Source organism: Chlorocebus sabaeus, chromosome 22 (genome assembly GCF_047675955.1).
Source record: "Chlorocebus sabaeus isolate Y175 chromosome 22, mChlSab1.0.hap1, whole genome shotgun sequence".
Classification (NCBI taxonomy): domain Eukaryota; kingdom Metazoa; phylum Chordata; class Mammalia; order Primates; family Cercopithecidae; genus Chlorocebus; species Chlorocebus sabaeus.
In genome coordinates, this window is record NC_132925.1 from 54,302,755 (window position 1) to 54,327,433 (window position 24,679).

The window sequence follows — 24,679 nt, forward strand, 5'->3', positions numbered from 1 at the left end:
AAATTGGCCGGGCGCAGTGGCTCACGCCTGTAATCCCAGCACTTTGGGAGGCCGAGGCGGGCGGATCACAAGGTCAGGAGATCGAGACCATGGTGAAACCCCGTCTCTACTAAAAAAATAGAAAAAAATTAGCCGGGTGCAGTGGCGGGCGCCTGTAGTCCCAGCTACTCCGGAGGCTGAGGTAGGAGAATGGCGTGAACCCGGGAGGCGGAACTTGCAGTGAGCCGAGATTGCGCCACTGCACTCCAGCCTGGGCGACAGAGCGAGACTCTGTCTCAAAAAAAATAAAAAATAAAAAAAATAAAAAAAATAAATTAAAAATTAGCTGGGCGTGAGGGCACATGCCTGTGGTCTCAGTTACTTGGGAGGCCGCCGAGGCAAATGGATCACTTGAGGTCAGGAGTTCAAGACCAGCCTGGTCAACATGGTGAAACCCTGTCTCTACTGAAAATACAAAAATTAGCTGGGCGTGTTGGTCCACACCTGTAATCCCAGCTACTTGGGAGGCTGTTGCAGGAGAATCAATTGAAGGCAGGAGGCAGAGGCTGCAGTGAGCCGAGATTACACCACTGTACTCCGGCCTGGGTGACAGAGTGAGACTGTCTCAAAATAAAGATAAATAAAATAAAAATTAGCTAGGAGTGGTGGCATGTGCCTGTAGTCCCAATTACTGGGGAGGCTAAAGCGGGGGATCACTTGAGGCCATGGGTTCAAGGTTATAGTGAGCCATGATTGCACCACTACACTCTAGCCTAGGTGGCAGAGACCCTATCTCAAATAATAATGATAATAATAATAGTTAACATATATTGTTTATTATGTTCTAGTTACTGTTTTAGGCATCTCACATATTATTTAACCTTCAATAACCCTGTCAGATGCCGGGCACAGTGGCTCATGCCTATAATCCCAGCTACTCGGGAGGCTAAGGTGAGAGGATCACTTGAGCCCAGGAGTCCGAGGTGGCAGCGAGCTATGATCATGCCACTGCACTTCTCCAGCCTTCTTGACAAAGGAAGACCCCATCTCCAAAAATGATAACAAACAAACAAACATACCTTGTCAGGAGAGTACTACTATTATCCTCAATTTATAGAGAAGAAAATATGTGATACAATGTTTTCATTCATTCATCCATCTATTTTTAGCAAAAATGTGATCATATTATATACTATTCTGAATTTGCTTTTTTCACTTGGAGATATGTCCCTGTCAGAACATATGTCTTTTTCAATTTACTTTTTTATTTTTTTGAGACAGAGTCTTACTCTATTGCCCAGGTTAGAGTGCTGTGGTGCAATCTCGACTCACTGCACTCCACCTCCCATGTTCAAGCGATTCTCCTGCTTCAGCCTCCTGAGTAGCTGGGACTACAGCCACTCGCCACCCACCCAGCTAATTTTGTATTTTTAGTAGAGACGGGATTTCACCATGTTGCCCAGGCTGGTCTTGAACTCCTGAGCTCAAGTGATCCACCCACCTCAGCCTCCCAAAGTGCCAGGATTACAGCCGTGAGCCACCATGCCCAGCCTCTTTTTCATTTTTTAAAATAAGAATGTTTCTGTTGGCTTTATTCAGAATTGCCAAAACCTGGAAATAACCCAAATGTCCAGCAACTGGTAAATGGATAAACAGTCATCTATCCATACAATGGAATACTCTTCAGCAATGAAAAGGAATGAATTACTGACACATCAACAACATGGATGAATCTAAGCACCACGCTACATGAAGGGGGACAGAAACAAATGGGTGCATCCTCCGTGGGCCCATTGATATGACCCTCTAAAGAAGATAGACCTATGTGGACAGAAATTAGATGAGTAGTTGCCAGGTCCTGGAAGTGGCAGGAATTTTCTAGGGTGACAAAAATATTTCATATCTTGATTGTGGTGGTGGTTAAATGACTGTATACGTTTGTCAAAACTCATACAGGCTGGGCGCCATGGCTCACACCTGTAATCCTCACACTTTGAGAGGCCAAGATGGGAAGATCGCTTGAGCCTAGGCATTCGAGGCTGCAGTGAGCTACAATCATGCCACTGCACTCCAGCCTGAGTGACAGGGCAAGATCCCTCCCTATCTCTAAATCAAATTAATTAAAATTGGTCAGGCGCAGTGGCTCACTCCTGTAATTCCAACACTTTGGGAGGCCAAGGTGGGCAGATCACCTGAGTTATGTCAGGAGTTTGAGACCAGCCTGGCCAACATGGCAAAACCCCATCTCTACCAAAACAATACAAAAATTAGCCAGGTATGGTGACACGCACCAGTAGTCCCAGCTACTTAGGAGGCTGAGGCAGGGGAATCTCTTGACCCAGTGGAGTGGAGGTTGCAGTGAGCCAAGATCATGCCACTGCACTCCAGCCTGGGCAACAGAGCGAGACTCTGTCTCGGAAAAAAAAGTGCCACTACAAATATCCTTGTTCATCTGTCTCTCCTCACATGTGTGCATGTTTCTCTAGGCACAAATGGAATTGCCGCGTCAGAGGATACCCATATTTTCAATTTTGGTGGAAACCACCAAATGCCCTCAGGAAACACTGTGGCAACTAACACTTTCCCAAGCCTGGGGGAGGCCTGCTTCCTCCTACCCTGGGCCACGGGAAGTCAGCAAGCTTTCCTCCCAGGCTCAAATCTTGATTAACCATCGGATTGTACCTACCACAACAGAACACGATAAGAGACCATACGAGAGTCTAGAATAAGAAACTACATTTTAAAAAATGGTTATTTTCCACATTTTTAGAAATCATTAGCAAAAAAATAATTCTAGACAACTTCATGTCAGTGCCTCAAAAGCCTCCTTCTACTGTGATACTTGTCCTGGGAGCCCCAGAGGACTGCTGGGAAATGCATCTCAAGAAAATAAGAAACTGCCCCCAAACAGCCCCAAACCACATCTGAGCTGCCTAGACAGATCTCTCTGCAGCATATGGGGTTGACTGGCCAAAAGGGGTGGAACCCACAGAGTTCAGCAAAGGAACATGTCGTGACTTTCTGCATGTAGTGGGGAGGCCTTCAGCCTCCCTACCCCAGAGCCCAGGGGATGCTTCTGTGGCCCAGTCACCAGGAAAAAAAAAAAAAAAAAATCTGTCTGTTTCAATGGCCTCAATATCCAGTAGGAAAAGGTGCCCCCTCTCAAACTGATGAGGAAGACTAGAGCTTGCATGAGATTTGAAACTCTGCACAAGCCATGGGTTCAATTAAACCCCAGTTCCACCACTGGTCTCACTGAGGGGTGTGAGACAAGTCACTTCAGCTTGCCCTCAGTTTTCTCAGCTATAAATGGGAATGATAATACTGAATTCATATGGTTGGACTGTCACAAGAAACAAGCTGGAGGCAGATGTGGTTAAGAACTCAGGATCTCGGGGCAGGGAGATCTGACTCAGAATTCCAGCTCTGACACTTGGTAACTCCAACCAAGATCCTAGGCCAACCTCAGAGCCAGCTTCCCTCATCTGCAGATGAACATAATGACTCTATCATGGAAAAGTTGAGATGATTTAGGTAGATAATGTATGGAAAGTATTTAACACAAAGTCAGGCTAGGTTGTTATATTTTTACTCTCTTTTGAGACAGGGTCTCACTCTGTCACCCAGGCTGGAGTGCAGTGGCACAATCTCGGCTCACTGCAACCTCCATCTCCTGGGTTCAAGCGATTCTCCTGCCTCAGCCTCCCAAGTAGCTGGGATTACAGGTATGCGCCACTACACTCAGCTAATTTTTGTATTTTTAGTAGAGACGGGGTTTCGCCATGTTGCCCAGGCTCGTCTCGAACTCCTGGCCTCAAGTGATCCGCCTGCCTTGGCCTCCTCCAAAGTGCTAGGATTAGAGGTGTGAACTACCACACCTAGTCAGGTTGTTATATTTTTTTAAATGACTCTGTATATCAGATCTTTGGCCTACAAAATGGAAATTGTTTTTATTAAAGAAACTTATTTAAAAGGGCAGAAATTAACTTTTATCAATTTGAGGAAAATCCCTAACGAATTGCATGATATGTAGAGAAGAAGTGTGCTTTCTGTAAACATTCCAAATTCTTTTTTTTTTTTTTTTTTTGAGATGAAATCTTGCTCTGTCACCCAGGCTGGAGCACAGTGGCACAATCTCGGCTCACTGCAACCTCTGCCTCCCAGGTTCAAGTGATTCTCCTGCCTCAGTCTACCAAGTAGCTAGGATTACAGGTGCATGCCACCACGCCTGGATAATGTTGCGGGGTTTTCGTACTTTTTTTTTTTTTTTTTTTTTTAATAGAGACGGGATTTCATCATTTGGGCCAGGCTGGTCTTGAACTCCTGATCTCAAGTGATCCACCCACATCGGCCTCCCAAAGGCTGGGATCACAGGCATGAGCCACGATGCCAAGCCCCACATGCTATTATCATGAAAAAGCAATGGTTGGCTGGTAGGTGGGGATGGGAGGTTAAAGCTGCTTTGTGGAGATGCAAATGCAAGCTTGGACTGGGCCTCATTAGCATGTGTAAAATTAGCTAGAGTTGAGATCGTTGCCCTCTCTACAGAGCTGTGAGTCCCAAATATACCACCCAGCCAGATGTGACAAGTTCCCTTACCAGGTAAACCGGGCTTCGGTTGTTATCCATTGCAGGGATGCCCGTGAGGACCTCAGCCAACACCTGGAGAGAACAGAACGTGAGTTAGCATGGTTCAGACACTTGTACAAACAGTAGATTCTGTCTTCTCAGTTGTAAAGTCTGAGCTCGAGGCACAGCTCTGCCATTGCCAACAGACACACCTGCCCAAAATCTGGAACATGGGAATATCACTAAACACCTCCTCCCCCAATTAAAGATGCCACCAAGCTGCCAGTGGAAGGTTGTAATTAATTGATAGCCAGGCAGAGAAGATGGTTTTCAAAAATTCATGTGTATGTGTGTTTATGTGTATTACCATAAGATATATAGGTATAGATAGATATAGATAGATACACACCCGTATATACACACTATTTTTTAAAGATTGTTTCTTCTTTTTTTTTTTTTTTTTGAGACGGAGTCTTGCTCTGTCGCCCAGGCTGGAGTGCAGTGACTGGATCTCGGCTCACTGCAAGCTCCGCCTCCCGGGTTTACGCCATTCTCCTGCCTCAGCCTCCCAAGTAGCTGGGACTACAGGCGCCCGCCACCTCACCTGGCTCGTTTTTTGTATTTTTTAGTAGAGACGGGGTTTCACCGGGTTAGCCAGGATGGTCTCGATCTCCTGACCTTGTGATCTGCCCGTCTCGGCCTCCCAAAGTGCTGGGATTACAGGCTTGAGCCACCGCGCCCGGCCCAAGATTGTTTCATTTAAAAATCCTACAGCTGGCCAGATGCGTCGGCTCACGCCTGTAATCCCAGCACTTTGGGAGGCCGAGGCAGGTGGATCACGAGGTCAGGAAATCGAGACCATCCTGGTTAACATGGTGAAACCCCATCTCTACTAAAAATACAAAAAATTAGCCGGGCATGATGGTGGGCGCCTGTAGTCCCAGCTACTCGGGAGGCTGAGGCAGGAGAACAGCATGCACCCAGGAGGCAGAGCTTGCAGTGAGCTAAGATCACACCACTGCACTCCAGCCTGGGCAACAGTGCAAGACTCCGTCTCAAAAAGAAAAGAAAAGAAAAGAAAAGAAAATCCTTCAGCTATGGCAAGCAGGCATTGCTGTGTGCATCTCAGGAAAGGAAGAAGTCTGCATGCAGGCAGGTATCTATTCCAGACAAATCTTGCAGTATCCATAGCATGTTTCACTCACAGGCCTTTCCTAATATTATTCATTAGTGCAGCCACTCGCACAAGGAGCACAGCCCTGTATACATGTAAGTCACCAGAAAATTGGCAAACCATGATATATGTCTTCATAAACAGGAAACCTGCTTTGAACAGGGTTTCTCAGTAGAGACAATGCCATGATGGTTAAGGGCTCTACAGTCAGGCCTGAGTTCAAATTCTGACTCTGTTCCTTACATGCTCAGGTGATCTTTAGGCAAGTAACTAAAACCTAGGCCTCAGTGTCCTCATCTGTTAAATGGGGACTAGCAGTTGTGAATATTAAAGGCGTGAATACCACACACTTAGTGTGGAATCTCTCTCCCACAGCATCTCTCGAAGCAAGTCAGAATAGGGTCACATTTATAGCCAAGAATCCCTCCAAGCCTGGAGGAAAAAGGATAAAGGTTTGAAATCACCCAGGATTAATAACAGACTGGCAGTGACCAGAAGAGGACAGCAGAGGGCATCACTGCTGCAAGTGGGACAGGAGCCAATTGAAAAGGGACTCCTGACAGGTCCCTGCCAGGAAGGGACGGAACAAGGGGAAATGAATAAACAAAGATTTCCTGTGCCCCTTTCACAGGGCAGGCTCTGAGCCAAGTCCTTTACAGAGGTCACTGAGCACTCACCAAAAAACACTGAGCAATGCACTGTGCTGCCCACAGGAGAAGTCAAAGTTCAAAATCATTTCAGTCAACCAGAGGCAGGGCTGAGCAAAAGGGTGGCAGGAGACAGGGGGCATTCATTCAATGAATGAATGGACGGATGGGTGGTAGATGAATGGATGGATGGGTGAATGTGTGGGTAGGTGGATAAATGGGTGGATGGATGGGTGGGTGGGTGGGTAGGAGGGAGGGTGGGTACCTGGGTGGACAGGTGGGTAGGTGGATGGGTGAGTGGGTGCAAGGGTGGGTGCGTGGGTGGATGGGTGGGAGGGTGAATGGATGGATGAGGAAGTCACCTGTGACACTAACACACCGGTTAGAGGGTCAAGAGTAAACAGATATCAGAAGGAGGGTGTAAAGGTGGGAATAACAATAACCACAGTCATCATAATATTCTTGGTAGGTGCAGGGTGCAAGGTACCATGCTCACCTGCTTACATATATTATCCCATTTGTCTCCATGTATATCGTTAGCCCCATCTTACAGAAAGCATAACTGAGGCCCAGAGACAGAGGTGCTGGGTGTAGGTCACACAGCTGAAAGTAACTGAGCTGGGCCTAGGGGTTCCATCCCCCGGGTCTTTTCTTTAGACAGAGTCTTGCTCTTTCGCCCAGCCTGGAGTACAATAGTATGATCTCGGCTCACTGCAACCTCGGCCTCCCAACGTACTGAGATTTCAGGCGTATGCCACCACTCCCTGCCCATCCACCTGGTTCTTAAAGGAGCAGGAGCCTGGACTAGCCCTGCTGAGCTTCACTGAACAACTCGCAGTGGGCCTGAGGGAGGCAGAGGAACCTGCTGGGAGACACAGGGGTACAGAATCTGGGGTTCTTGCTGAGGGCAGAGGTGACTCAGGGCCACGGTTCTAGTGGCAGAGGTAGACAGGAGACTGTGGTCAGAGAGAGGAAGTACAGAGTTCAAGGCTAGAGAAGAAGAGAGGGTGAGGCCCACGGGGCAGCTGTATGCACTTGGCTGAAGCCAACCTGACTGTCACTCTTCTCAGCAGCATTTCCCAGACTGGGTTCCATGGAACACTGACGAGGACAGATACTCTGAGAAAACAAGGTTCCACAGTCAAATGAGCTTGGGAAACACTGCATACCCCTCTCTGGTGAATTCACAAGTCCCAGATTAAAGGCTCATTACCATCCTACCAGCTTGAATTAATCTTGTGGTAAAGAAACCTGCTTGGCTTTGCCTAATGCAATATTTCCAAGCCCAAGGCATAAACCCTTTTAACCCACCAATCCTAGAGATCCAAAGGAATTGGAGTTCTACAGAAATATACTCTGTAGACTGCTACACGCAGACCATGAGCTCCTGAGGGGAGGGCTGTGTTTTCGTTACATTCATATTCCTAGTGCCTGGCACAACACAATGGCAGACAAGGATGGTGGTGGTGGCAGGATGGGATGCTGCTGGGTGGGTCAACGGTCGCTGAATGGACGGGCAGCTAAAGGGTGGATGGATGATCGGACAGCGATGAACAAATAAGGACAAATAGACAATCGGATGGACAGGTGGATGGCTGATGGGAATTAGGGAAGTCAGGAGAGGATATCCGGACCTACTACAACCTGGATAGTCATGAGTGGTTTTCCTTCAAGGGCTGGCAAATTTCTTCTGTAACAGGCCACACAGTAAATATGTGAGCTTTTGTGGGGCATGTTCAGTCTCTATCACATATTATTTGGTTTAAAAATACAATCCTTTATAAATGTAGAACTACTGTTAACTCACAGACCACACAAAATAGGCCACAGGCCAGAGTCGCCTGTGGGCAACGGTTTGACAGCCCGTGCTGAACTTTGATGGAACCCGTCTGTGTGCCTCTACCATATCCTGTGATTACAAAGGAGCCGTGGGAAGGACAAATCAGGGCGGGCCCCAGTCTAAGCAGAGAAGGACGCTCTTACTATTCCGCAGCTGAAGATGTCCACTCGCTTCGTCAGCTGCCCCACCCGGATGAAATCCTCTGGCAGATACGCAACTGACGCCTGGAACAGGTGAGTCTTCATCACGGTGTATTTTGACCTTTTGTTGACAGGACACAGGTGAGCCATTGGGTGAGCAAGCTTGGGGGTGAGATTTTGGTCCAGCAAGACATTAGAGCTGTGGAAATGAAAGGGGAGAGAACCTTCTCATTTTGAGCTGGATAACAACAGGTTGCCATGGAGACCCTTTGGGGAGACAATATAGTGGCAGAGCAACATCAGCTCCTGCAAGTTGAGGTCTCTAAAGACCCTCAGCATGGAGCTTCTGAGGCAGCCCTGACTGGGGAAGAGAGGACATCAGGAGCATACTCCCTCCAGCAAATGGAGATGGAGTTCAGAATTAGTCTTGCTGCCCCAGGAATGTGGCCAAAGAAGTGCAGCCTCCCTAATTCCCACAGATGCCAACCCTGATCAGCCTCAGTTTGCCAAGCCTATAGGCTGTGCAGACTCGGTCTCTTCCACAACTGTTCCAACCCCCAGCTCTGGCATGGCTGACTCAGGTCTAAGTGGCCAGCATCCTTTGTGACTAAACCTACCCAGATCATATTTTAAAAAAAAAAAAAAAAAAAAAAACACTCTTAGCCAGGCACAGTGGCTCACACCTGTAATCCCAGCACTTTGGGAGGCAAAGATGGGCAGATCACCTGAGGTCAGGAGTTCAAGACCAGCCTGGCCAACATGCTGAAACTCCATCTCTACCAAAAATACAAAAATTAGCCAGGTGTGGTGGTGGGCGCCTGTAGTCCCAGCTACTCAGGAGGCTGAGGCAGGAGAATTGCTTGAACCCAGGAGGCAGAGGTGCACTCCAGCCTGGGCAACAGAGTGACACACTGTCTCAAAAAAAAAAAGAAAAAAAATCATTTGACACAGTCATCTAACCCACAGGAGCAAACACTGAGAACATACTCCAAAATGGGAAAAAGCTAAGCCACATGTGTACCGATATTTAGTGCAGGCCAGGTGCAGTGACTCGTGCCTGTAATCCCAATATTTCGTGAGGCCGAGACAGGAGGATCGCCTGAGCCCAGGAGTTTGAGATTAGTGTGGGCAGCATGGCAAGACCTCATCTCTACTAAAACAAACAAATTTAGCTGGGCATGGCGGTGCATGCCTGTAGTCCCAGCTACTTGGGAGGCTGAGATGGGAAGCTGCGGTGAGCAGAGATTGCACCACTGTACTCCAGCCTGGGCAAAAGAGCAAGACCCTGTCTCAAAAAAAAATTTTCTTTTGGCCAGGTGCGGTGGCTCATGCCTGTAATCCCAGCACTTTGGGAGGCCAAGGTGGGCGGATCACGAGGTCAGGAGATCGAGACCATCCTGGCTAACACGGTGAAACCCCATCTCTACTAAAAATACAAAAACTTAGCCGGGAGTGGTGGCAGGTGCCTGTTGTCCCAGCTACGTGGGAGGCTGAGGCAGGAGAAAGGTATGAACCTGGGAAGCGGAGCTTGCAGTGAGCAGAGATTGCGCCACTGCACTCCACAACAGAGTGAGACTCTGTCTCAAAAAAAAAAAAAAAAATTTTTTTTTTTTTTGTATTTTTAGTAGAGACAGTGTTTCACCATGTTAGCCAGGATGGTCTCCATCTCCTGACCTCGTGATCTGCCTGCCTCAGCCACCCAAAGTGCTGGGATTACAGGCACGAGCCACTGCACCCAGCCAAAAAAAAAAAAAAAGTTTTTATCATGTGTGTGCAAGGAGTGGTTAAGTAAATTATGGGCAAATTCCTTCAGGGGAAGATTAACAAGACACTAAAAAACATGATGGTATACAATGTAGCAAAATGTTTACTATATTTAAATGAAGGGGTAAAAAACAGGATGTGAATTGGTACCCAGGTGCAACCTACAGACTAAGGATTTGTGTGGGCAGGAACTGAAAAAAGAAACAAAACCTAGAGGCCAGCTGATGAGTCATGGGGTAGGTCAGTGGTCACCTCTCTCACCCTTTCATTTCCTTGACTGCTATTACAATTATTGTTGCAATTAAATAAAAATTGGGGCAGAGGGCTGGGGGTGGTGGCTTACACCTGTAATCCCAGCACTTTGGGAGACCAAGGCGGGTAGATCACCTCAAGTCAGGAGTTCGAGACCAGCCTGGCCAATATGGTGAAAGCCTATCTACTAAAAATACAAAAATTAGCTCGCTGTGGTGGCGAGCACCTGTAATCCCAGCTACTCAGGAGGCTAAGGCAGGAGAATCGCTTGAACCAGGGAGGTAGAGGTTGCAGTGAGCTGAGATTACACCACTGCACTCCAGACTGGGTGACAAGAGTGAAACTCCGTCTCAAAAAACAAAAAAAAAAATGGGGGAGAGAAAAGAGGAAAGGACTTCCACAAGTCAAATGGAAAGAGAACTTTGGAGAAATATGAGTTCTGTGTCTCTGAAGCCAGTTCTGCCAGATTTTCAGGTATCTTCGGAATCCCTCCCTATCCTAACCGTCCCTAGATGGGGACCTCTCCCTCTCGTGTGCATGGCACTGAGATGCAGGGGTGCAGGCCTAAGCTGCAGGAGCCTTCCAGACAAGATGCTAACACCAACAGCTACACAAGGAAGGAACAGGTCTCAGAGAAGACACTGAATGAGGAGCTCGAAATCCCAGGGGGTTGGCAGACATGGCCCAAAGTTCAAGGATGGGGTCCAGGCCAGCTGCTGAGTGGACGGTGAGATGCAGCAAGGTGTGGAGGGCTTGTTGGAAAAACAGCAGCTCCAAAAGACAAATGTAACAGGTAGGGAATTCATGCTGAGAGCAATTAGACTCAGAGCACAGCCCGGAAACACTGTTTTTTGAGGGCATAACAGAGAAAAAGACATCCAGGGGAGGGCAGAGGAGAGGAGGTGGGAAGAGAAAAACAAAGAGGACAGGAGTGAGTGGCAGTGAGGTGAGCCAGGAATAGGTGCCAGTTCTACCCTTGCAGCCCAGGCCCCAGCAAGGTCCAGCCCACCTCTCTCACCTCTTGACGTTGCTGTGGATGATCTCCAGACCATGCAGGTACTCGACGGCACAGAGCAGCCCTGAGCAGATGCTGACACGCTGGGGCCAGGGGAGGAGGTCGGAGCCACCCTAAGAGAAAGAAAAACAGGAGGACAAACAGTCACAATGTACCTTTCTAAGTCTTGATGGTGGCCGGGCGCAGGGGCTCACACCTGTAATCCCAGCACTTTGGGAGGCCGAGGCAGGCGGATCACGAGGTCAGGAGATCGAGACCATCCTGGCTAACAGTAAAACCCCATCTCTACTAAAAATACAAAAAATTATCTGGGCATGGTGGCGGGTGCCTGTAGTCCGAACTACTTGGGAGGCTGAGGCAGGAGAATGACGTGAGTCCAGGAGGCGGAGCTTGCAGTGAGCCGAGATTGTGCCACTGTACTCCAGCCTGGCAACAAAGCGAGACTCTGTCTCAAAAAAAAAAAAAAAAAAAGTCCTTTTGGCAGGGTCCCTGGCTCCTGACCCTCCTCCTGCCCTTCATGTCCTCTGCCAGAAGGCTCAGCATGATACTGTGAGTTTTTCATTGTTTTTGTTTGTTTGTTTGTTTGCTTGTTTTGAGACAGGGTGTTGCTCTGTCACCCAGACTGGAATGCAGCATCATAGCTCACTGTAGCCTTAAAATACCAGGTTCAAGTGACTCTCCCGCCTCAGACTCCCAAGTAGCTGGGATCACAGGCACGTGCCACCACTCCCAGCTAATTTTTGTATTTTTCGTGAATACAGGAAATGTGGCCATGTTGGCCACGCTGGTCTCGAATTCCTGGGTTCAAATGATCCACCCACCTCGCTCTCCCAAAGTGCTGAGATTACAGGCATGAGCCATGTGCCTCACCCTATACTATGGGTTTTGACATCAGACAGATCTAGAGGTAACTCCCAGTTCAGACATGCACTAGCTATGTAATTTTGGAAAAAGACACTTAATGTCTCTGAGCTTCAGTTTCCTTGGGTATAAAATGGAAATGTTAATCCCTATGTTTTAGGGTTGCTGTAAGGATTCAAGGAAATATATGGTATGCCCCTAGCATAGCACCTGCCACACAGTAGGTGCTCAATCAGCGGTTATTTTCATCATGTCTATTATAGTGGCTGCTCTGGAATTTCTCTCTGAAAGAGGCTGGTTGGGAGAAGAGCTAGGGAGCTTGTATGTGAGAGTCAAGCACCTGGGCCTTACGCTGATTTTATCTGTATTAGGGGAAACTTCACCAGAGCTAACTCTCATTTGCTCCCACTGTTGTTCTAAGACTGACTCTCCCAGGCTAAATCATCACTTTTTTTTTTTTTTTTTTTTTTTTTTTTTGAGACAGAGTCTCACTTTGTCACCCAGGCTGGAGTGCAGTGGCACAATCTCAGCTCATTGCATCCTCTGCCTCCCGGGTTCAAGTGATTCTCCTGTCTCAGCCTCCTGAGTAGCTGGTACCACAGGCACATGCCACTATGCCTGACTAATTCTTATATTTTTAGTAGAGACAGGGTTTCACCATATTGGTCAGGCTGGTCTCAAACTTCTGACCTCAAGTGATCCACCTGCCTCAGCTTCCCAAAATGCTGGGATTACAAGAGTGAGCCACTGTGCCCAGCCTCATCACTTATTTTTGAAGCCCTGGAGTAGGACCCACATCCACTAAGAACTGGCATGGACAACCCCTGCTAATTTCTTCTAAAAAACTCTGAAACTTAGAGCCAGACGAACCCAATGTGAGCTCTGGCCTGACACTTGTCTCTTATGTTCCTTTGGGCAACTCACTTTGTCTCTATGTGTCAGAGATTCCTCTTTTGAAAAATGGGAGAAGAAAGTGCTTTGGCTGTGGCACGGCCTGGAGGAGATGACCTGTGTAAAACCCTTATCAAAGCAACCTGCACACAGTGAGTGCCCAGAAAAGCTAATGATCATTAGTATGCCATGAATAACTGCTTTGTCTGGTCTCTGCCATGGGAAGCAATAATTCTGTTATGGAATAACTCTTTCCCCTCTATTTGAGGATACGATAAGCAGAGGCCTGTTTTAAAACACTGTAATTTTTATTAAGGATTACCTTCACATGATGTAATACTCTAATAGTAAGTTTGCTTCTTATTCTGGGCCCCAATCACCTAGTTCTCCTGCCTAGCAGTAGCCAGTGAACCAGCTTCTTGTGTATCTTTCCAGAGATATTCCATAAACACACAAGCAAATAGGTATATATTAGAAGAACATTTTATAACAAAAATTCACCTCTACTTTTCCATACTCTTTACCTCTTAATTCTTTTTCTTGTCCTACTGCATTGGCTAACACCTCCAGAACCACAATGAACGAAGTTCGTTCTGAGATACTTTTGTCATGCTCTTGATTTGAATGAAATGCCTCTCATCAAATTTTTTTATAGATTTTTTCCTGAAGATGTTTAATCAGATCTTTTTGTGCTTTTCTTTTTCTTTTTCATATCTTGTCATCCTCATTCAGGAGCCATGCTGATCTTCTCTGTATCGTTCCAATTTTGGTACCCGTGCTGCCAAAGTGAGCACTTAACCAGATTTTATGTATCCTGGCCCCACTTCTCTCCTTGAAGTCTCCCTGGTCTCACCTAGATGGCCCCTCTCCCCTCTGAATTTCTGTAAGTCCTTAACCCTTGACCCCACGGCTGGGTGCAGCCTGGTCCCATTCTCTGACCATGACCCAGTCCCTTACCTGACCCTGCAGTCTGTCCTGTAGGGAACCATTTGCCATGTAGGGGTAGATGAAGCTGTGAAACTGTCTTGCAGCACAGAAGCCCAGCACAGGTAAGACATTGGGGTGGCAGCATCTGGAATCGGGCATCAGTGCAGGGGTGAGGAGTCAGACGGAAAGAATGATCTACTTCCTCATGTCCCACCCCTCTTCTGCCCTCTCCTCCTCCAATGCCACCAGTAACCTCCCAGGTTACTGGTGCCACATGCTCTGACCCCTAAGGGCCTGGCCCGAGTGGAAAGATGAAAACTGCTTGCCTTCAAGGAGTATGGCAGTCCTCACCCTGCTTTACTGCTCTGCAGCACATGACACCTCAACTGCCCCATCTCCAGAAACAGAGACTGAGAGGTTAAGGGACTTGCCCAAGGTCAGAAACTAGCAAGCAGTAAAGCCAGGACCAGATCCCACATCTGCCTGACTCTAGGACTGGGGTTCTTTCCTGAAATCCTCTTCTGCTGGTTCTCAGTCACCATTCCCTCCTGACTCTCCTCCTACGTCTCTCACCACCCTGTCCTGGCCCTTTTCACTAAGACCCCCCTCCTTTGCCTTCCTCTTTCTGCCAGCTGGACTCCTTATCTTGTTTAGCATGTTGCTCCTCCAAGAACCTCCCATTGCTATAGGGAACATTCCCAAATCTCTTATCGCCAGCCCCATCCTAAACTCCAGACCTGAATGTCAGCTTGCATCCTGATGCTCAGGTCAACATCATCCTAGCCTCAATAAGTCCCAAACCTGTTTCTTCACCCATATTTATTATCCCAGAAAGGCACATCACCACCCACCCAGTTTCCTAGAAACCTTCTTATCTCCTATATCAAATCAGTCACCATTCACTGCCACAAATAACTTTTAAAATGTCCCTTCATTCCCCTCTCCTCTGCCTTGGGTCACTTGGATTGGGTTAGGCTCTGATTCAACCTCCCCAAGACTATTGTAAACGGCCTCCTGCCGTATCTCTCCACCCTTCTCTGCTTCCCGCAAGCCAACCTATTACTCGCTTTTGCATACTCATTAGAGTTATTTACATGTCTCCCCACTGAACCATAAACTTCCCCAAGGCAGGGGCTCTGTATGCTTCTGGCCTACACTCCCTAGAGCCTAGAAAAGGGCTTGACTACTCACATTTTCTAAATCAATGAATGAAGGAGTGACTGCCGACTCCGTGAAAGCACTAAGCCAAATTGGAAAGGGAATCATACTTCTAGTTTTTATTAGATGTGTGTGTGTGTATCTATGTGTGTGTGTGTATGTACACATGTGAGTATTCATATACATGTATGTATAGAGAAAGGATTAAAGAAAATATATCGAAATACGGGCCCGGCACAATGGCCCACATCTAAAATCCCAACACTTCAGAGGCCAAAGCAGGAGGATCACTTGAGCCAGGGAGTTCAAAACCAGCCTGGGCAACATAGTGAGATCCTGTCTCTACAAAAAAAGTTTTAACAATTAAAAAAGGAAATATATCAAAATATTAAAACAGTAGTGCTTATCTATAGGTGCTGTGAAAAATAGTTTCTGTTTTCTTATTTATAATTTTCTTTATGTTTAAATTTTTACTGTTTAAATAATTAATTAATTAAAAAAAAATTTTTTTTTTGAGACAGAGTCTCACTCTGTTGCCCAGGCTGGAGTGCAGTGGTACAATCTGGGCTCACTGCAACTTCCACTTCCTGGGCTCAAGTGATTCTCATTCCTCAGCCTCCTGAGTAGCTGGGACTACAGGTGCATGCCTACACGCCAGGCTGATGTTTGTATGATAGACATGAGGTTTTGCCATGTTGGCCAGGCTGGTCTCAAACTGACCTCAACTGATCTGCCCACCTCGGCCTCCCAAAGTGCTGGCATTACAGGTGTGAGCCACCATGCCCGGCCTTTATTTATTTTTGAGACAGAGACTCACTTTGTTGCCCAGGCTGGAATGTAGTGTCGTAATCTCGGCTCACTGCGAACTCTGCCTCCTGGGCTCAAGTGATCCTCCCACCTTAGCCTCCCGAGTAGCTGGGACTGCAGGCATGCACCACCACACCCAGCTAATTCTTGTATTTTTTGTAGAGATGGGGTTTTGCCATGTTGCCCAGGCTGATCTCGAACTCCTGGGCTTAAGTGACCCACTCACCTCAGCCTCCCAAAGTGCTGGGATTATAGGTGTGAGCCACCATGCCCAGCCAAAAAAATGTTTTTATATATATATTTTTTTCAGTTGAGACAGGGTATAGCTATGTTGCCCAAGCTGGTCTCAAACTCCTTGGCTCAAGCAATCCTCTTGCCTCGGCATCAAAGTTCTGGGATTACAGGTATGAACCACCATACCTGGTCAATTTTCTTTATTTTTTTTTTTTAATTTTATTTATTTATTTATTTTTTGAGATGGAGTTTCGCTTTTGTTGGCCAGGCTGGAGTGCAATGGTGTGATCTTGGCTCACCGCAACCTCCGCCTTCCAGGTCCAGGTTCAAGCGATTCTCCTGCCTCGGCCTCCCTAGTAGCTGGGATTACAGACGCCCGCCACCACGCCCGGCTAATTTTGTACTTTTAGTAGAGACGGGGTTTCTCCATGTTGGTCAGGCTGGTCTCGAACTCCTGACCTCAGGTGATCCGCCTGCCTCAGCCTCCCAAAGTGCTGTGATTACAGGCATGAGCCACCGCGCCCGGCTAATTTTCTTTATTTTTTAACATTGGTTCCAGAATGAACAGATACTCAATTTTCTTTATTTCTTAAAATACCCTACAATATAAGGCACAAGTGTTTCAGATGAAAAATAATTTTTTTAAAAAAAAGCACACACATGGCCGGGCACAGTGGCTCACACCTACAATCCCAGCATTTTGGGAGGTCGAGGCAGGAGGATCACTTGAGCTCACCAGCCTGGTCAACATAGCAAGACCCCATCTCTACAAAAAAAAAAAAAAAAAAGAAAAAGAAAAAAATGAACTGGGTGCACACCTATAGTCCCAGCTTCTCAGAGGCTGAGGTGGGAGGATCACAAGACCAGGAGTTGAAAGCTGCAGTGATCTACGATCATTCCAAGGCCATTCTAGCCTAGGCAATAGAGCAAGACCCTATCTCTTAAAAAAGAAAAATAAAGCCTGGCACGGTGGCTCACACTTGTAATCCCAGCACTTTAGGAGACTAGAGTGGAAAGATCACTTGAGGTCAGGAGTTTGAGACCATCCTGGCCAACATGGCGAAACCCCGTCTCTACTAAAAATACAAAAATTAGCCGGGCGTGGTGGTGCACGCCTATAATCCCAGCTACTTGGGAGGTTAAGGCTCGAGAGTCACCTGAACCTGGTAGCAGAGGTTGCAGTGAGCCGAGATCACACTACTGCACTCCAGCCTGGGAGACAGAGAAAGACTCTGTCTCAAAAAAAAAAAAAAAAAAAGAAAGAAAGAAAAAAAAGGAGAGAAGCAGATTTATTCCCATGTGGAAGGAAGGAGTTGGAGTAAGCCAAGGTTCCTTTATAATTCTAATCTAGACATAGAATTGCTACACAGGAGAAGAATGGACTCTGGAGCCAAACCAGGTAGATCCAAATCCTGGCTCTGCCGCTCATTAGCTGTGTGACCTTGGATGAGACATTTAACCCCTCTGTGCCTCAATTTACCCATCTGTAAAATAATGTGATAATAGCAGCTACATTTATAGGGTTCTTGTAAGGACTAAATGACATGCCTGGCACACAGGAAGCACTATATAAAGGTTAGCCATCATCATTATTAAACACAGGATTTTCCAAAGGGGAGGCTTACCTAAGACAAATCTGCAGCTCTGCCTGGAAGAATCTTTCAATTGATCCTGGACTTGAACAGGCTGTCTGCGGAGAAAGAAATCAGAGCGTGAAGATCCCGCCCCACCCCTGCAGCCTCCACCCCAACTAGAAACCAAGAAGCACTCACCTCTCTGAGCTTCTTGAAGACGAATGGCGTCCCGTGCCTGTGCCCTCTGTAGACATCAGCAAAGGTCCCCTGGCTGATTTTGTGGTTTTGATTGAAGTCATCAGTTGCCTGGACCACATCTGCCTCACTCCAGAAAAGGCTGTCTCCAGCCAAGCTCAAAAGTTTTTCCTGCTTAGGAATGGAGGTGCTATAGTCCTGGACACCCAGAGAGAAAAGATGGAGATTACTATGGAATCTCGTTTCCTCTGCTACCTCAAGGGACCTTGGAACAACAGAGCTGAAGGGGTGGAGGGGATCATCTTATCCAACGGAAACTGTAAAAAGGACATGCAGAGACCCAAGCTCAAATCCCAGCTCCATCTGTATCTTGCTCTGTGACCTTGGGTGAGCTACTTAACCTCTCTGAGCCTCAATTTTTTCCATCAGCAAAAATGAAGGTAACAATAGTACCCTGAAGAGTAATTTTGAAGACTAAGATGTGAGTATTCCTGGCACATGGTTGATGTTTCCTTTAATTCAGTTTACAAAAGTGAGCACTGAGGAAATAAAACAGCTGAAGTGAGGTCACACAGCTGGTCAGCGGCCGAGCTCAGCACCCTTGGTCCAATACACAGCATGGATAATGGGGTTCCAGACTCCTGGGAAGTGGGATACAGGTTCCTATAACCAAACCAGGGGTGTCCAATTTTTGGTTTGCCTAGACCATGCTGGAAGAAGAATTGTCTTGGGCCACACATAAAATATACTAATACTAATGATAGCTGATGAGCTTTTAAAAAAATTTGCAAAAAAACCTCATAATGTTTTAAGAAACTTTACGAATTTGTGTTGGGCCACATTCAAAGCCATCCTGGGCTGTACACAACCCATGGGCAAGCAAGACAAGCCTGCTCTAAACAGAATTCCAGAGACTGCATGTGTACATAAGCCTATAAAGAGAAGTTCTGCTTCCCTTTTTAATAACTTCTCTCTTTAAAACAGATGTACGGAAATTTAAAAAAAAATTTTTTTTTGAGACAGAGTCTTGCACTGTCGCTCAGGCTGGAGTGCAGTGGTGCAATCTCGGCTCACTGCAAGCTCTGCCTCCGGGGTTCAAGCCATTCTCCTGCTTCAGCCTCCCGAGTAGCTGGGACTACAGGTGCCCGCCACCTCGCCCGGCTAATTTTTTCTATTTTTTCTAGTAGAGATGGGGTTTCACCATGTTAGCCAGGATGGTCTCCATCTCCTGACCTCGTGATCCGCCCGACTCCACCTCCCAAAGTGCTGGGATTACAGGCACGAGCCACCGTGCCCGGCCTAAATTTAAATTTTTTAAAGTTGCATATGCTCTTAACAGTTTTTGAAAATTAGTATCCATAACCCCATTATCCATTTAACTGCTATTAAAGTTGGTGTATTTCCGGCCTATTAGATATATTAGGATTTATTTAACAAAACTGGTATCATGCCACACACATAGTTTTGATTTCTTTTTGAGACAGGATCTCACTTTGACACCAAGGCTGGAGTGCAGTGACATGATGTCAGCTCACCGCAGCCTCAACTTCCCAGGCTCAAGGAATCCTTTCATCTCAGCGCCCCCAGGACTACAGGTGTGTGCCACCATGCCTGGCTAATTTTTTAACTTTTTGTAGAGTCCAGGCACAGTGGTTCACGCTTGTAATCTCGCCATTGTGGGAGGCAAAGGCAGGCGGATCATCTGAGTTCAAGACCAGCCTGGGCAACATGGTGAAACCCTGTTCTCTATTAAAAATACAAGAATTAGCCAGGCGTGGTGGCACACACCTATAATCCCAGATACTCGGGAGGCTGAAGCAGGAGAATCACTTAAACTGGGGAACCAGAGGTTTCAGTGAGCCGAGACAGCCTGGGCAACAGAGGGAGACTGTCTCAAAATAACTTTTTGGCCGGGCACGGTGGCTCATGCCTGTAATCCCAGCACTTTGGGATGCTGAGGTGGGCGAATCACATGAGGCCAGGAGTTCAAGATCAGCCTGGCCAACATGGCAAAACCCTGTCTCCACTAAAAATACAAAAAAATTAGCCAAACATGCTGGCATGTGCATGTAATCCCAGCTACTCGGGAGGCTGAGGCAGGAGAATAGCTTGAACCTGGGAGGCAGAGGTTGCAGTGACCAAGATCATGCCACTGCAGTCCAGCTTGGGTGACAAAGCAAGACTCCTCAAAAAAAAAAAAAAAAACTTTTTTGTAGAAACAGGATCTCACACTGTTGCCCAGGTTGGTCTCAAACTCCTGGGTTCAAGTGATCCTCCCATCCCAACCTCCCAAACCTTCCAAAGTGTTGGTATTATCCTTCACAGAAGACTGATCTATTTATTAATTTAGAGATGGGGCCTCCCTATGTTGCCTAGGCTGGTCTCCAACTCCTTGGCTCAAGCGATCCTCCCACCTCAGCCTCCCGAGTAGCCAGGACTACAGGCATGTGACACCACACCTGGGACGTGGAAGAGCTTCATTAACCACACTCATGCAAAGCTGGCTTCTCCCCCAGGCACTGGATGCAAAGGGTCTCAGACTCACAACACTTTTAGGAGCCATCAAAACATTTTAATTTATTTTAAAATCAGAAGAAAATAAATGAACTTTTAGAGTCAAAGAAATGTCCTCATTTTTAATCCAGCTTGGATTTTATTTATCTTCATACCAATATGGTCATAATTTTTTTTTTTTTTTTTTTGAGACAAGGTCTCACTCTGTCACCCAGGGTGGAGTGTGGTGGGAGGATCATGGCTCACTGCAACTTCTGCCTCCTGGGCTGAAGCCATCCTCGCGCCTCAGCCTCCCAAGTAGCTGGGACCACAGATCAAAAATAAAATAAAATAATGGCTAGGTGTGGTGGCTCACATCTGTAATCCAAGCACTTTGGGAGGCTGAGGTGGGTGGATCACTTGAGGTCAGGAGTTCGAGACCAGCCTGGCCAACATGGTGAGACCCCTTCTCTACTAAAAATACAAAAAATTAAAATATAAAAAATTAGCTGAGCGTGGTGACATGCACCTGTAATCCCAGCTACTTGGGAGGCTGAGGCAGGAGAATCACTTGAACCTGGGAAGTGGAGGTTGCAGTGACCCGAGATTGTGCCACTGCACTCCAGCCTGGGCGGCACAGTGAGACTCCATCTCAAAAATAATAATAAATTAAAAAACAAGAAGTGTACTCACTGAAGTGCCCTCCCTCCCTCTCCCCACTATTATTGACCTCCTCTACTTACAGTCTTAGAAGCTTGGGGTAATTTGATGGCAGTTTCCCTTCTCCTCCCCACCCTTAAATTGGTCTTAAGGGGTAGAGAAATTGCATTTTAGAGAGGGAACTACATGCTGGGAGACATGGCTTGGGGGCTGCAGCCGAGGGGTGGATTTACCTTTGAATCAGAAGAAGTGGGGAGGTTGGTTCTCAAGGAATGAGGGGCATCTTCTTCAGGAGGCTGGAGAAAGGCCTGTTGGTGGGCTCTGGCTGGAGAGGACCCTGGAAAGGAGGGATTTCGGGTCAGGATGCAGTCTGGGGGAGGAAAACAGGAGGGATCCTGGTCTAGTCCTCCAACCATGCCAGTCTCCTGTTCACTCCCCAAACGCTTGTTGCTGCCACTTCCTGACACCCACCATGTGCCGGCCAACACACTCCTCAAGCATCACCTCAGGATAAGCTTCTGACTCCCCTATGACCTGGGGCCTATTTATCATCCCAGTTGACAAGTGGAGACACAAAGGCACCGGAGGTAGATGCAGTGCTCAGGACCACCCAGCCAGTAGACGGTAGAGCCAAAATTCAGACGGAAATCCGTTTGACTTCTAGGCCCTGCACTATCTCACCTCCTACTCAAAGAGCAGAAAAAGACACGGAGGTGAACTAGCTACCGAGCCTGGCTTCCAGAAACCTCCACCGTGGCAGGGATGCAATAACCGTCCTCCGAGGATACATCCCACGGGAAAGCGAGGTCAGAGGGAGGAGACACCATAACAGGCTGGGAGATGAGGAGGATTCACAGAGGAAGGGGCACCTGACCTGGGCTTGAAAGATGGAGAAACGTTTTCAATAAGCAGATATGGGGCAGTGGAACCAGCCCATGCAGAGGTGGGGCAGTAGAAGGGCCCGGGGCTGTAGTAAGTTAACATCTAGGTACACAAATTAGGAAACATCATGCCAGGCACTGTTCTAAATACTTCACGTCTGTAATCCCAGCACTTTGGGAGGCTGAGGCAGGAGGATTTCTTTAGCCCAGGAGTTTGAGATCAGTTTGGGCAACATGACAAGATCCTGTTTCTACAAAAGATTTTTTTTTCTTTTTTTTTTTTTTTGAGACGGAGTCTTGCCCTGTCACCCAGGCTGGAGTGCAGTGGTGCGATCTCGGCTCACTGCAAGCTCCGCCTCCCGGGTTCATGCCATTCTCCTGCCTCAGCCTCCCGAGTAGCTGGGACTACAGGTGCCCGCCACCATGCCTGGTTAATTTTTTGTATTTTTAGTGGAGACAGGGTTTCACTGTGTTAGCCAGGATGGTCTCAATCTCCTGACCTCGTGATCCACCCGTCTCGGCCTCCCAAAGTGCTGGGATTACAGGCGTGAGCCACTGCACCTGGCCCTACAAAAAAATTTTTTTAAATAGCCAGGTATGGTGGTGTATACCTGTGGCCCCTGCTACTTGGGAGGCTGAGGATCACTTGCGCCCAAGAGGTCAAGGCTATAGTGAGCCATGATCACACCACTGCACTCCAGTCTAGGAGACAGAATGAGACCCTGTCTCAAAAAAAAAATCCTTTCAGTGCATTAACTCATCTAATCCTCATGCCAGTCAGGAGATAAGGTACCACTGCACCATTTTCATTGCCTCTTTGCAGATGGTGAAATGAGGCATGGAGAGGTTAAGTAACTTTTCCAAGTGCACACAGTCAGTGGTTCCAGCGTCTATGCTCTTTTTTTTTTTTTTTTTTAACAGAATCTCACTCTGTTGCCCAGGCTGGAGTGCAGTAGCACTCTCTCAGCTCACTGCAACCTCCACCTCCTGGGTTCAAGCGATTCTCCTGCCTCAGCCTCCCAAGTAGCTGGGACTACAGGCATGTGCCATGATGCCAGCTAATTTTTGTATTTTTATTAGAGACAGGGTTTCACCATGTTGGCCAGGCTGGTCTTGATCCACTTGCCTCGGCCTCTCAAGTGATCCACTTGCCTCGGCCTCTCAGAGTGCTGGGATTATAGGTGTGAGCCACCACGTTCGGCTGCGCCTGTGCCCTTAATCCCTTAGTGAGTGAACAAGATTCACAAGACAGAAAGTTTGACAAGTAGTTTAGGGTCACTTAAACATGAGGTTAAAGAGGGTGAAATTTCTTCACTAGGCCCCATGTGAAGATTAATCTGAAGACTAATGAGGCCATCTGGTCGGGGGGTCTCCTGGGTGAGCAGAGGCACAGACTGTGGGTGAGGTGAGCCATGGTGGCTGGTCCACACAGAAGCAGGACTCGGCCAGAGGCCAGAGGCTTCAAACATCATCATCTGGAAATATCCAGGAAGCCCCATGGCAAGGACAGCTTCTGAGTAACTGGGGACCTGACCCTTCCAAAGGAACCTGGGCTTGACTCCAAGATTACTGGATAAATCTACCTGCTTCAGGTATTTGTGGCTTACAACATCAGGAAAGGAGTGATTCATCTGGAACTTTGGCTATTAAAAAATGTATTTTGGGCTGGGCACGGTGGCTCAGGCTTGTAATCCCAGCACTTTGGGAGGCTGAGGCAGGTGGATAACCTGAGGTTAGGAGTTCAAGACCAGCCTGGCCAACATGGTGAAACCCCATCTCTACAAAAATACAAAAATTAGCCTGGCATGATGGCAGGTGCCTGTAATCCCAGCTACTTGGGAGGCTGAGGCAGGAGAATTGCTTGAACCAGGGAGGCAGAGGTTGCCGTGAGCTGAGATGTGCCATTGCACTCCAGCCCGGGCGACAGAGCGAGACTCCGTCTCAAAAAAAAAAAAAAAATTATTTTGGCTGGCACAGTGGCTCACACCTGTAATCCCAGTGCTTGGGAAGGCTGAGGCAGATGGATCACCTGAGGTCAGGAGTTCGAGACCAGTCTGGCCAACATGGTGAAACCCTGTCTCTACTAAAAATACAAAAATTAGCGGGGAATGGTGGCACATGCCTGTAGTCCCAGCTACTTGGGAGGCTGAGGCACAAGAATCGCTTAAACCTGGGAGGTGGAGGTTGCAGTGAGCTGAGATCATACCACTGCACTCCAGCCTGGGCAACAGAGCGAGACTCAGTCTCAAAAAACAAAAAAACAAAAATTTATTTCACGAGACTGAAAATAGAATCAGCCTGGCTAAACAATTAACCCACACAGATAGCTGATAAAATGAAATCACCTGAGAAAAGGTCTGGAGCCTGTCAAGGGGCTGCCCTCAGCCTCATTCCTGGGATCTTTGCTCTGCTGCTGTGCGAGTCTAGCAGCCAGGAGAATGCGAGCTGGAGATCCCCAGCTGCTGGGAGCTTGGCTGTCTGCGGGCCTGGCTGTGGCTGGCTCCAGTCAATCCCTGCATCTGCATCCCGACCATGCTTCCCAGGGGCTGTTCCCCAGGCACTGTGTGCAGAGGGTACACTAGGCAGACAGGACTGTGATGGCCAACGGACACCCTGGA

The 24,679-nt window shown here is 47.5% G+C and overlaps 1 protein-coding gene and 1 non-coding gene across 3 annotated transcripts in view; both read right to left on the reverse strand.

Annotated features, from left to right (window-relative positions):
* IRAK2 (interleukin 1 receptor associated kinase 2) overlaps positions 1-24,679 on the reverse strand; it is a 78,488-nt gene that overhangs the window by 12,859 nt on the left and 40,950 nt on the right. For both annotated transcript variants that reach the window (XM_038003572.2, XM_038003571.2), the window contains 7 exons: positions 21,414-21,517; positions 18,031-18,225; positions 17,884-17,948; positions 14,090-14,204; positions 11,384-11,493; positions 8,353-8,548; positions 4,579-4,641 (listed from right to left, as the gene is read on the reverse strand). In XM_038003572.2, coding sequence (XP_037859500.1) covers positions 4,579-4,641; positions 8,353-8,548; positions 11,384-11,493; positions 14,090-14,204; positions 17,884-17,948; positions 18,031-18,225; positions 21,414-21,517 — 848 coding nt within the window. The remainder of the gene's footprint in view (positions 1-4,578; positions 4,642-8,352; positions 8,549-11,383; positions 11,494-14,089; positions 14,205-17,883; positions 17,949-18,030; positions 18,226-21,413; positions 21,518-24,679) is intronic.
* On the reverse strand, positions 13,819-13,926 carry LOC119625997 (U6 spliceosomal RNA). Its single transcript, XR_005242209.1, has one exon. It is a non-coding gene; the product is annotated as a U6 spliceosomal RNA (small nuclear RNA).